The sequence below is a fragment of the Bos taurus genome, chromosome 4 (genome assembly GCF_002263795.3).
Source record: "Bos taurus isolate L1 Dominette 01449 registration number 42190680 breed Hereford chromosome 4, ARS-UCD2.0, whole genome shotgun sequence".
Lineage (NCBI taxonomy): Eukaryota > Metazoa > Chordata > Mammalia > Artiodactyla > Bovidae > Bos > Bos taurus.
In genome coordinates this window covers 65,961,693-65,974,846 of record NC_037331.1, presented here as the reverse complement: position 1 = coordinate 65,974,846, position 13,154 = coordinate 65,961,693, and the positions used below count along the sequence as shown (strand labels likewise).

Here is a 13,154-nt window from a genome sequence, read left to right as displayed (position 1 = left end):
TTTGTGCAGTTTTTGTGATCCACACAGTCAAAAGCTTTAGTGTAGTCAATGAAGCAGAAGTAAATGTTTTTCTGGAACTGCTGAATATCTGGAAGTTCCCGGTTCACATACTGCTGAAGCCTAGCTTGAAGGATTTTGAGCATAACCTTGCTTGCGTATGAAATGAGCTAAATTGCATGGTAGTTTGAACATTCTTCGGCCTTGAATGTAAACTGACACTTTTCCAGCCCTGTAGCCACTGCTGAGTTTTCCAAATTTGCTGACATATTGAATGCAGCACTTTCACAGCATCATCTTTTAGGATTTTAAATAGCTCAACTGGAATTCTATCACCTCCACTAAATTTGTTTGTAGTAGTGCTTCCTAAAGGCTCACTTGATGTCACACTCCAGTGTGTCCAGCTCTACGTGAGTGACCACACCATCGTAGTTATTCAGGTCATTAAGGCCGTTTTTGTATAGTTCTTTGTATTCTTGCCACCTCTTCTTAATCTCTTAGGTCCCTGCATCTGTTAGGTCCTTGCCATTTCTGTCCATTGCATGAAATGTTCCCTTGTTATCGCCAGTTTTCTTGAAGAGGGCTCTAGTCTTTCCCATTCTATTATTTTCTTCTATTTCTTCTCATAGTTCATGTAAGAAGGCCTTCTTATCTCTCCTTGCTATTGTCCGAAACTCTGAATTCAGTTGGGTATGTCTTTCCCTTTCTCCCTTACTTTTCACTTTTCTTCTTTCCTCAGCTGTTTGTAAAGTCTCCTCAGACAACCATTTTGCCTTCTTGCATGTCTTTTTCTTTGGGATGGTTTTGGTCACCCCCTTCTGTACAGTGTTAAAATGTCTGTCCATAGTTCTTCAGTCACTGTGTGCCGGATCTAATCCCTTGAATCTGTTTGTCACTTCCACTGTATAATCATAAGGGATTTGATGTTTGTCATATTTGAATGACAGTGGTTCTCCCACTTTCTTCAGTTTAAGTCTGAATTTTGCAATAAGAAGCTCATGATCTGAGCCACGGTCAGCTCCATCTTGTTTTAGTTGACTGTAAAGTGCTTTTCCGTCTTTGACTGCAAAGAACATAGTCTGATTTCGGTATTGACAATTCAGTCAATGATTCGGTGTAGAATCATCTCTTCTGTTGTTGGAAAAGGGTGTTTGTTGTGACCAGCGTGTTCTCTTGACAAAACTGTTAGCCTTTGCCCTGTTTCGTTTTGTCCTCCAAGGCGAAACATGCCTGTTGTTCTGGATATCTCTTGACTTCATACATTTGCGTTCCAGTCCCTGATGATGAAAAGGACATCCTTTTTTTGGTGTTAGTTCCAGAAGGTGTTGCGGGTCTTTATAGGTGGGTGGTAATCAGCATTTTCCCCAGTTTACCCAGTTCCACTTGCCGAAAACTTTTTCTGGTTAAATCTTTGATGTGATGTATTAGCTTGTGAGCTACCCAATAGTTAGCTAAAATTGCCTCAGTCGTATTCCCTAAATTCTGAGAGCGTAGACCTTCTTACCAAGGCCCTTCCTTTTGCTGTGGAAGTTGCCCTGTTGCCCTCTGTAGCCTAATGGGTAAATAATCTACTGATACCTTCCTTTCTACAGACCAAATAGAGCGGTATTTCCTCTTAATGTGCTGTCTCAAAATGAATCACTGAAGGGGAAACTATTTACAGAATGGATTTTTCTAAAAGGAACTATTAGGAAACTTACCTACCTTGGTCTATGTTTAAGCATTAGGGAGAGATTAATGCAGCTTTTCCCTTTTAGCTTGTTTGAGTTTTATTTCCAAAGCAGTAATTTATCTATTTGTGATACAAATTTATATTGCATGTTCCTGCTTTTGCTTTGTGTTCTCTAAACTTATTAAGTTTCTCCATATTAAAAGTAATGGCATGTTTTAGTTATTCCTTGTTTAAAAAGAGTCACAAAGCATATACTAAGATATTTTTAGGCAGGATCCTTTCAAAAATTAAAATTTAATGTTAAAATATCAGTTAAATTTTCAGTATAAAACATAAATTGAGAAAACCTTGGTGGGTTTTTTTGTTTGTTTGCTTTTCTTTTTCTTTTTTTCAAAGGGAAATTTTGCTTCATAAAGGGTTTCACTACAGTAATATTTGTGTTTAAAATACCCTGCAGGGCCTTTTTCAAGTGAGTCTAATTGGTGTCTGGGATAAACTTTGGATAGTTGCAGAAAAGGATTAAGAATTGTTGAGCCCAGTGTCTGAAATCCTCATTTCTAAAAGTCCCTTTCAGAATCTACACAGAAGCTTGGATTTCCCTCGTTTTGTATGTTCTTGAATTAAGCATATTTTTTTAAAGTCCTGTATTTGAGATGATTTCTTTAACTTATGCAATTTTGTTACTTTAGAATTTTAAAAATTATAATAGTATTTTAATGTCTTTTCTGCCATGTTACACTGTCTATACTTTTTTGACCTAGCTTGGTGGTGGTTTAGTCTCTCGGTTGTGTCCAACTCTTTGTGACACCATAGACTGTAGCCTGTCAGGCTCCTCTCCTTTGTCCATGGGATTTCCTAGGCAAGAATACTGGAGTGGGTTGCCATTTCCTTCTCCAGGGGATCTTCCTGACTCAGGGATCATACCCAGATCTCCTGTGTTGCAGGCAGTCTCCTGCATTGCAGTCAGATTCCTTATTGACTGAACCACCAGGGAAGGACCTTTGCTGCTAAGTTGCTTCAGTCGTGTGCGACTCTGTGCAACCCCATAGACGGCAGCCCACCAGGCTCCCCTGTTCCTGGGATTCTCCAGGCAAGAACACTGGAGTAGGTTGCCATTTCCTTCTCCAATGCATGAAAGTGAAAAGTGAAAGTGAAGTCACTCAGTCGTGTCTGACTCTCAGCGACCCCATGGACTGCAGCCTACCAGGCTCCTCCATCCATGGGATTTGCCAGGCAGTAGTACTGGAGTAGGTTGCCATTGCCTTCTCTGGAAGGATCTTTGGGCACGAGATTAATATTGGTTAGTAGGATGAATTCTAAATTACAAATAATGGACTTACTGATAAAATTTTATAGCAAAGTTGTTTGCGAGTTGGAAGATTGTATACTGTGTTTGTATTAACTGTAATGCCTCAGTGAAATCTAAATGAAATTGAGAGACACTGTAAGTAAAGGTAAACGTTGTTTAGTGAATTACAAATAGTATTTCAAATATAGGTGCTGAATTTTATGTGCTTCTGACAAAAATATGCCAGACACCACTCTGTAGAAGTTAGGATTCACATAATTCTTTCAGTTCTATTGTCCTAAATGCATTTTCTTTTTTCTCAGAGGACGTTCTGAGTAAAGATGCTGGGGAATGTGCAATATGCCTTGAAGAACTGCAGCAGGGAGATACTATAGCACGACTGCCTTGTCTATGTATATATCATAAAGGGTGAGTTTATTTTTATGTTAGCCAAATTGATATTAGACTAAAAGACCTTTCTCAAAGTTTCAAATTTTGTAATTAGGGCTGAAAGGTTTCTTCTTCATTGAAACTCCCTTCCCCCATTTCTTTTAAAAAAAAAAAAAAAAAAAAGGCCTTTTTTCCCTTGTTGGTAATAAAAATCTGTTTGCATCTCAAAGTCTACCATTTGTTAAGCATTTACTATGACCCAGGTATTGTCCATAGCTTCTTGAATAGGTTATCTTACGTAAGCCTTATAACAGTCCCGTTGTACCGTTGAGGAAGTAAGCTGGGGGGCATGGTCACATGGCTAGTGATAAATGAAAGAACTGAGATTCCAGCCATGTCTGTCTGACTCCAAAGCCCAGCTGGTTTCTGATAAAGTGTTGGTTTTAGGGCAACAAGGAAAATTTGATTTAAGATGGTTTGAAGTAAATTACAAAAAGAACAGAAAACTATAACTTTAAAAGCAATAGTGGAAATAACTTGGAATTTTATTTAAAAGCAGGATGTGGAGGTTGGAGAAAATAGTAAATAATACCAAAACAAAGAGGCAAAAATAAATAAGTAATTATAATAAATTAATTACATCAGTAATTATAATAATTATAATAATATCAGTAATTATACTAAATCCAAATGGTCAAACTAACCAGGTGAAAACAAATCAAAAGGTTGGTATATCCTGTTGAGCAGCACACTTAAACATAAGGGATACAGAACAATATGGACATAAAGGGATAGAAGACTATATCCAGGCAAATGTTAAATAAATAAAACTGACAAAGCTAAATTAATATTGGACAAAATTAACTTTATTGAAAAAAGTATTACTGGTATGATGATCCATGAATGAAATTGCTCAGTCCTGTCCGACTCTTTGCGACGCCATGGACTGTAGCCCACCAGGCTCCTCCATGCATGGAATTTTCTATGCAAGAATACTGGAATGGGTTGCCATTTCCTTCTCCAGGGGATCTTCCCGACCTGGGGATCAAACCCGGGTCTCCCGCATTGTGGGCAGATGCTTTACTGTCTGAGCCACCAGGGCATCCCTCCATTATCATTATCAATCCCTCCATATCATTGTATGATGATAATAGTATATAAAACTCCATTCTTTCTGTACCAAAGAACACAGTCTCAAAATATTTGTAGAATGGTCAGAAAAAATTGAGAAATCATCATGGTAATTGAAAATTTGATATACTTCTCATTGAGTCAAACAGGCATACACATAACTAGTTAAGACCTAGAAAACTTGAGCAGTACAGTGAACAGATTTGATCTCATGAGTATGAATGGATGTATCTACACTCAGCAATTGAGAGAATACATTTTCTTTTCAGGGACATACAAAACATTATAGAAATTGGTCATGTACTAGGCCACAAGGCAGGTAGGTCTTAGTAAACCACAAAAAGCTGGTACCATACAGAAAGCTGTTCTGTTCTCTGGGCACAGTTAGATGTCAACGACAAAAGATAAATGATCTTCACAAGTACTCTTAAGTAACTTATGGATCAAAGAAGAAATCATAATGGAATGTAGAAAATATTCTGAATAATAATGAACACCTTTCCAGCATTTTTCTAGAGTGATCCTTGCAAAATTTGTGTTACTGTGGAAAGGAAGACTGGAAATCAATAGTCTAAGTTTTTACCTGAATTAGAAAATTGATAGCAGGATAAACACAAAGGAAACAAAGATCAGAGAAGAAGAAACTGAATGAAAAGATTACACACTAGAATAGAGACTAACAAAGTCAAAAGTAGATTCTTTGAAAAGAATAATAAAACAGGTTAGCCACTGGCAAGATTGTGTCTAGAAGGAAAAAATAAACAGTGTTGGAATGAAAAGGAAAACATAACTTTAGATATAACAGGAATTAAAATAGTTGGACAATTCTGTGCAAAATTTTATATTTTCACCTAAAAATTCTAAACAAAACAGGTATTTTCCTTAGAAATATTATATTGTCCAAAATGACTCAAAAAGAAATAGGAAATCCAAATAAACTAGTAACTATCCTAAGTAGTTGTTAAGACTAACCCCAAAAAGTAACAAATATTTTTTAAAAAGCCAAACCAAAAAACTAAAGACAGGCCTACTATGACAGTTTGACAACAAGTTTACCACATAGCCAAAACATCATATGGGCTTCCGTGATGGCTCAGTGGTAAAGAATCTGACTATAATGCAGGAGACGCAGATTCTCTCCCTAGGTTGGGAAGTTCCCCTGCAGAAGGAAATGGCAACCCACTTTAGTATTTCTTGCCTGGAAAACCCCATGGACAGAGGAGTCTGGTGAGCTACAGTCCATGGGGTCACAAAGAGTCGAACATGACTTAGCAACTAAACAGCAACAACAAAACATTGTGTTAATAATCATAAATTCCTCCAAAAAGTAGATAATGATGGAGGGTTCTCCCACGTATTTTATGAGTATAGTATATACTTGATACCCATATCAGACAAGAACAGTATAAGAAAGAAAACTAAAAGACACTCTCATTTATGAACATAAATGCAAAATCTGAAAACATAGTAGCAAACCAAGTTCATCAGTATATATGTAAAATAAAGCCTCTTGACCAAATTGGATTTATGTTATTAATAGTAATGTGAAAACACTGTATGATTAGAAAATTTATGTATATAATTTATCACATTAGCAAAGGAAGAAGACTGTATTAACTTAATAAACTCTATTTATTATTAATTTAAAAGCAAAAGCAAAAAATAAGTATTAGATAATATGTTAAAATTAATAAGAATTTAGGTTGTCTGATAGGAGCTCAACATATGAAATGAGTTGCATTCATATCCCAGTAAAAAAAATATATAACTTTTTTTAGGATAATAACATTAATAGCAACAGAAACTGCAACAGGAATTCTATTAAGAATAAATCTTACAAAAAGATATTCAAGATTTTAAAACATTCCTGGAAGATATTATAGGAGGTCTAAAATAAATACGTGTAAAAATAAATAAATAAAATAAATACGTGGCATATGATTTTGTGGATGGGAAAAGTCAATATTGTAAAGATGTCACTGCACCCCAAATCTATGTAGTTAATACTATTTCAATCAAATCTCAACTAGTTTTTTCATATAACTTGACAAGTTGTTTCTTACATATATATGGACAAAAGAGCAAAGGGTCAAGAATAGTCAAGACAATCTAAAGAAGTAAGTGATGCTGGATTGGTGGTGATGGGGTACTTAGCCTATACAGATTCACTGTAAGACTCTTAATTAGGGTGGTGTGGAAAGAATATAGACAAGTAAGTGGAAAAGAATAGAGTCCATAAACACTCATACATATAAAATGGAGATTCAGCATTGCATGGAGGTAAAGAACATGGCCAATACTCCAATACTTGGTCACCTGATGTGAAGAACTGACTCATTGAAAGAAACCCTGATGCTGGGAAGATTGAAGGTAGGAGGAGAAGGGGGCGACAGAGGATGAGATGGTTGGATGGCATCATCGACTTGATGGATGTGAATTTGAGCAAGCTTCAGGAGTTGGTGATGGATAGGGAATCCTGGCGTGCTGCAGTCCATGGGGTCACAAAGAGTCAGACACGACTGAGCAACTGACCTGAAAGAACATAAACTGTTAAGAGTCAAGATTCCTAAAATTTGAATCCCAGCCCCTCTGCTAATTCATTGTATCATCTTGGTCAAGTTACTTTCTCTGCCTTAATCTGTAAAATGAAGCACTATTATTAACTTCGTAGAGTAGTTGTGAGGTTTTAAATGAGTTATTTTTAGAAAGTGCTGGCAAATAATAGATGCTATATAAGTGTTTGTTTAACATGAATAAATGGAAAAATTGGTTTACCAAAGTTGGTATTACAGTATAGTAAAGATAATAAGGAATAAACTATTCATTGAATGGCACTGGAATCAATTAGTTACTGACATGAAAAAATAATTGAATCTGTATTTTACTTTTGAAATAATTAATTCTAGATTAACTGCCTATGGAAACTAAAGTCTAAAATATTGGAAAGAATATAGAGAGATGTTCTTAACCTCATGGCAAGGAATTATTTTGGGGGCTAAGGTAACCTCTCCATAAAAAGTTAAAAGAAAAGTTGAAGAATTTGACTACATTAAAATTTAGAACTGTTTTTTGCATCATGATACTATAAAAAAGTAAAAAACTAGATGTCAGAGTGTTTTCAGTACATATAACAAAGGTTCGATATGTAAAGCGTGGAAGCAGCACTGTATGTTATTGTGGAATATGTACACACGGTTTGCTGGATCTTGGGAGGGGATATAATATTTTAAAGAACATGGGTTCATAGCAGTTAATCTAAGAAGGGGGGATTTTAAATGGCCTTCTTTGTCGAGATGAACTGAAATCACATGGTTATAAAATAGGAAGTACCCATTTTAGATCACAGAACTGTACATTCAGATGTACTGGGAATTGTTAACGCATCTGGCGTATTTTGTTCAGTTCTCAGTATTTTGTTGTTAAGAGGCATTCTGGTAGACCAGAAGTGAGTCAAACAGCAAGTTGAAAACAATGTTGTAAGTCAAATTGGGCATGTTTATTTAGACAGCAAAAGTTTTAATGGCAACAGAAATTGTTTTAAAATATTTGTAAGAATATCATGTGGATGGGATCTTTTACCTTGTTTCCTTTTAAATTTACCTATTGGTTTTACCTATGAAAACAACCTGTGAGGATAACTATTAATTTTGCCCTTCAGCGTATTAGTCAAGCCATCTGGCTTTGTGGCATATATTAATTTGCACTGTTAACTGTGAGAATGTTTGACGCTTTAAAAGCAAATCTGCTTGGGTAGTTTCCTAGCTGTTGGGCAAATTACTTAACCTTCTTAAGGCATTGAGTTTATCATTAGAACTTTCTGCATAGAACTTTCTGTTCTGTGTCTGTTTTATCTAGTAGAGTAGCCACTAGCCATGTGGTTGTTGAGCGCTTGAAATGTGGCTAGTGTGACTAAGCAAGTGGATTTTTCTTTAATTTTAATGAGCTTAAATAGCCATATGTGGCTCGTGGCTTACTGCATTGAACAAAGCAGATCTATAATGATAGTTATATATGCACCCTGATATTTAACTTCCTATAAACTTGTAAGATAGTTTATAAATGGATGATGGTATATTTATTTGTATCTGTACATGTATTGTCAGAAGAAAACGATAGAATTAAGTTTTCAATACTCCCATATAGTCTTTTAAAATGTGATATATAGTATTGTCAAGAATTAAAGTTTAAAAGCTTGATCTGTGGTTGACATTTGCATAAATTTGAACAACTGTTTTGAAGACAGATATCTGTCCAGATTTGGCCTTTAACTTTGAATGTTGGTCAAGTGGTAGTTCTTCAGGTTCTTTTGGGAATGGTGGTTCTGTTTAAACCTTAAAGTACTTTATAGCATAATTTTGCAAAGATGTATTTCCTTCTTAGAATAATCAGAATGTAATAAAAATATCCTTTTATTTATGTATGTCAAATATCGTTAAAAATCAAATTCTTTTTCTGTAGAGATACTAATGTCAAGAAGTAAGCATTTTTATTATAACTATTATATAGATAATTAAACGTGTTTCAATTTTTCTGTTTTTTACTTTTCTAGCTGCATAGATGAATGGTTTGAAGTAAATAGATCTTGCCCTGAGCACCCTTCAGATTAAGCATCAGCTTCCTGTCTTATAGGTAATTTTCCCTTTTTTAAAAAAAATTGCTTTTTAAACTGTTACCTGAGTCATCCATTCTCAACCACCATTTTTATTCATTGATTTAGTCACTGAGGTGTGTATGTGTTCCAGACATCGTATTAGGCTGCTGTATAGAAAACTCGCATGAAAAGTTACAAAGAAACAATTTTCTTGATTTCCTGAAGAGAATCATGTATTAAGTAAACTCTAAAATTTTCGTACTTTAAGGCACTTTAACTTAGTTTATTGCTTTCAAAAACACCATGAACTACTATGCTGACCCCATTTTACCAATGAGAAACCCGAGGGTCAGAGTCATTAAGTTCCATGACATTAAGAAGCATGTTGTCCCAACAATCCAAGGTTATGTAGTTAGCAACAGAATCAAATTCCACACTCTCCTAACTTCCCAGGTATGTTTTTTAGGTAATGCAATATATTATAGTTCTTCAGTCGTAATAATTAGTTAACATTTATATTGCATTATTATATTAAAAATCAGAAACATTACTTTGCCAACAGAGGTCCATCTAGTCAAGGCTATGGTTTTTCCGGTAGTCATGTATGGATGTGAGAGTTGGACCATAAAGAAAACTGAGCACCGAAGAATTGATGCTTTTGAACTGTGGTGTTGGAGAAGATTCTTGAGAGTCCCTTGGACTGCAAGGAGATCCAGCCAGTCCATTCTGAAGGAGATCAGTCCTGGGTGTTCATTGGAGGGACTGATGTTGAACCTGAAACTCCAATACTTTGGCCACCTGATGCAGAGAGCTGACTCATTAGAAAAAACCCTCATGCTGGGAAAGATTGAGGGCAGGAGGAGAAGGGGACGACAGAGGATGAGATGGTTGGATGGCATCACCGACACAATGGACATGGGTTTGGGTGGACTCTGGGAATTGGTGATGGACAGGGAGGCCTGGCGTGCTGCAGTTCATGGGGTCGCAAAGACTTGGACATGACTGAGCAACTGAACTGATTATGTACCAGGCATTGGTCTAAGCATTTTACATCTATTAATAACTCATCTAATTGTTATAACAATTCTTTGAGCTCAGTACTCTTTAACTACTCCCATAATGCAGATGAGGTAACTTAAGTTTTAGAGAGGGTAAGAAACTTGACTTGTCAAGGTCACATGGCTAGTTCCTTAGTAGAGCTGGGAATTGAACCCAAAGATTGTATTGTTTGCTGTTTTGCTGTTATTAGTGACAACATTTTCCACAGAAAGGTGTTTTTATAGTCATTCATTCAATTTTATCTTTCATTTGTGTATCCTATCTACACAGTAGACAGAAAAAAAGAATTTTTAAACCAAATACACAATTTGTTTTCTGTTGACATAGCTTATTCATGATTCTGCATTTTCTGAAAATGTATAGTAAATTGAATGAAAACCTCAAAACCTCACTTGTGTATTGCTTTTTTTTGAGTTCCATGAAGTGAATTGAACGACATCATTTAGCTTTGAAATTAGTTAATTGCTAACTTCATATGTATGAAAAGCTTTTTATTTGTATCACTTCAGAATGGTATAAAGTATTGTGTTTTACATGAAGGCAGAATATTTTAGCCAGTCTTGAAATTGTTTTGGAAGGAGGTACTGCCTCTGTGTTCAGAGACTCAACGTAGTCACAGAAGAATCTTTTCTGAATGTCTGTGATTGCAGGCAGGAAACTAGAGCAGATAGTATCCTAAGTTCTAGTCCTGTGCTGTCCCCCCAACTTCCTTTTATTTCAGTAACTCGTGGTCTTAAATATGAGGTGTTGTGATAATAAACACATTCAAGGAATTCTGTTGTTCTTAATGAGGATCATTTAAGAGCAACAGGTTAGAATATTAACAAAGAAGATTTGAGGTGACTTAATAACAGCTATTGCAGCTGGAATAAGAGCTGCAACTTTGAGACCTCTGTATTAATTAATAACAGTAGGATTACACTTGTGAACTATGAAGTCCTGGCTGAACCATCAGCTTTTGAACCTTTTTACCATGAGATGATTCAGATCACACCTGAACACATTTGAAGTATGAATTGGAATTCGATTACTGTGTGAGAGAAGGTGATGGGAGTGATATTTTGAGGATGCATGCATATATACTTTTATCTCACTTTATTAAAGGGATTTTGAAGAGGAAGATGCTTTGGAATGTCTTCAGTGTCACCTTACATCTGGGTCACTAAAGTAAAGCTATGGCTAAAATTTATAGAAGCTTTTTAAGAGAAGTACTAACACCAATGCTAATAGAATGAAATATAGTATTTTATGGACCAAAATAATATGTCTTAAGTCTTTCACCCATAAGTAAAATTTGTCTTTTTAGTCAATAAACTTTTTTGTGTGTAAGTGGAGTTTTATGATATAAAATCTGTTATTACCTGGTCTTATCAGCTAAATCTTTATTTTAGGGTCACAGCTTATGGGATGTGTGGGAACATGGCATCTCATCTTATGGGCAACATCGTGTGTTGGTTTTAAACAACATTTCAGTTTCCTTACCCTGTGTATCAGTGTTATCTTCTATCTTCTTCTTTAGTTTTTTTTTTTTTTCCCAATGTGGAACCTGGGTTTGGATGTGAATCGATGGAATCTGTCTCTATGGGTCTTTTCAAATGATGAGTCATTTCTAAGAATGTATAGACATGGAATTTCTCAACTCACATTTTGGCTTTGTTCTGACTGCCTTTGTCAAATGATGAATCCTCTTGTCTCTTTAGCTGTCCTAGATTAAAAGTGTATGGGTTGGAAGAGGATTCGGTGTTGTTAAAGCTTTTTTTTTTTTTTAAGGCAACATGTAGCGATACTCTTCAGCATATGAATTTAGTAGTCAGCCTAAAATAGAGATACATGAATGTCTAAGGTCTTGATTAGTTAGGACATCATTTACTACTTTTAATTTGAGATTTTGGGCTACTTGGAAAGGGATTAATGAATTGTGTATACACGTATGTGTTTGTACTTTCTGTACTCTATTGTAGTCTTTATTGTGGAGGGGGAAGGACTGTTGGGTTTTTTTTTTTTTTTTTGGTAACAATTTTAAGCTTTAATTTGTGCTTTGGTGTCCTTGATTTTTTTCTTTTGCAGAACACAGATTTTATCAGCTTTTTAAAATGCTAAGTGTATGAAAATTTACAGTCTAAAGCAATGTTCATGGGGAGATAGGTGTTTAATTTTGATTTGTATTACTATCATGAACCGTTGCTTAAGCTTAATGTATCTGCTTTTACACAGGTTTCCTTGACTTCAAGATGCTTGAAAAACCAAGAGGATACGAAGATCTATCTCTGGAAAAACAAAAACAAAAATGCAGACACACTCAGCCAGATATCTGAGTTCTGTGAGACTCAGTAATGCAGAGATGGACAATCATATAGGGAAAAAATCCTGCTGAAGAGAGGACAATTGCCACAGAACTCAGTGTACCAAACATGCATATAAAGGACACACAGGGATTTTGAAAATGCTGCACATCCCTTAGTAGTCATCTACATAGGTAATACTGATGAACATTTTGTATTCAGACGCCAAAGTTAACTGATTTAAAAGTTGATTTACTTTTTATTAAGTTCTCTAGGGCTGCACAACTACTTGTATTTGATTTGTTTTGGTTTTTAGTTTGGGGACCTTTACTTTCCCAACATGATGTTCCTGCATTCATCAGTTCTTAAATTGAAGACCACGTAATTTACTTCTTAAAAATTAAAGTCTTAAATGTGAAACCAAGAAATGTAATCAAGCAGTAAAACATTCTCTGAATGTAGACCATGATCTCAAGTTCTTTGATTTTTTTTTTTTCTCCCCAAGAATAGAAGTAGGCTTCTACATAGGAAAGCTACAGTATGTTACTATTTTAAATTAAAGGTTTAACATTATCAGAATGCAGTCCAAAGAATAAAAAATCAAGTTACATATTATATTCTAATTAATTAAATCTAGGATTATCTACTGAATTGCAATTTATTAAATATGTTATTTCCTTTTTAAATAAAACTGCTCAACAGGTAATCAGCAATGAATCATCTTGCAGCTATGCAACTTAAAAA

General features: G+C 35.3%; 1 protein-coding gene across 2 annotated transcripts in view; it reads left to right on the top strand.

The window, feature by feature from the left end:
* Positions 1–12,871, top strand: part of ZNRF2 (zinc and ring finger 2) — a 91,351-nt gene extending 78,480 nt beyond the window's left edge. The window contains exons 3-5 of one of the 2 annotated variants that reach the window (NM_001105443.2): positions 3,281–3,386; positions 9,028–9,107; positions 12,343–12,871. In NM_001105443.2, coding sequence (NP_001098913.1) covers positions 3,281–3,386; positions 9,028–9,085 — 164 coding nt within the window. In that variant the 3' untranslated portion in view covers positions 9,086–9,107; positions 12,343–12,871. The other variant, XM_024990906.2, reaches the window with a different exon arrangement.
* Positions 12,872–13,154: the final 283 nt, after the last annotated feature.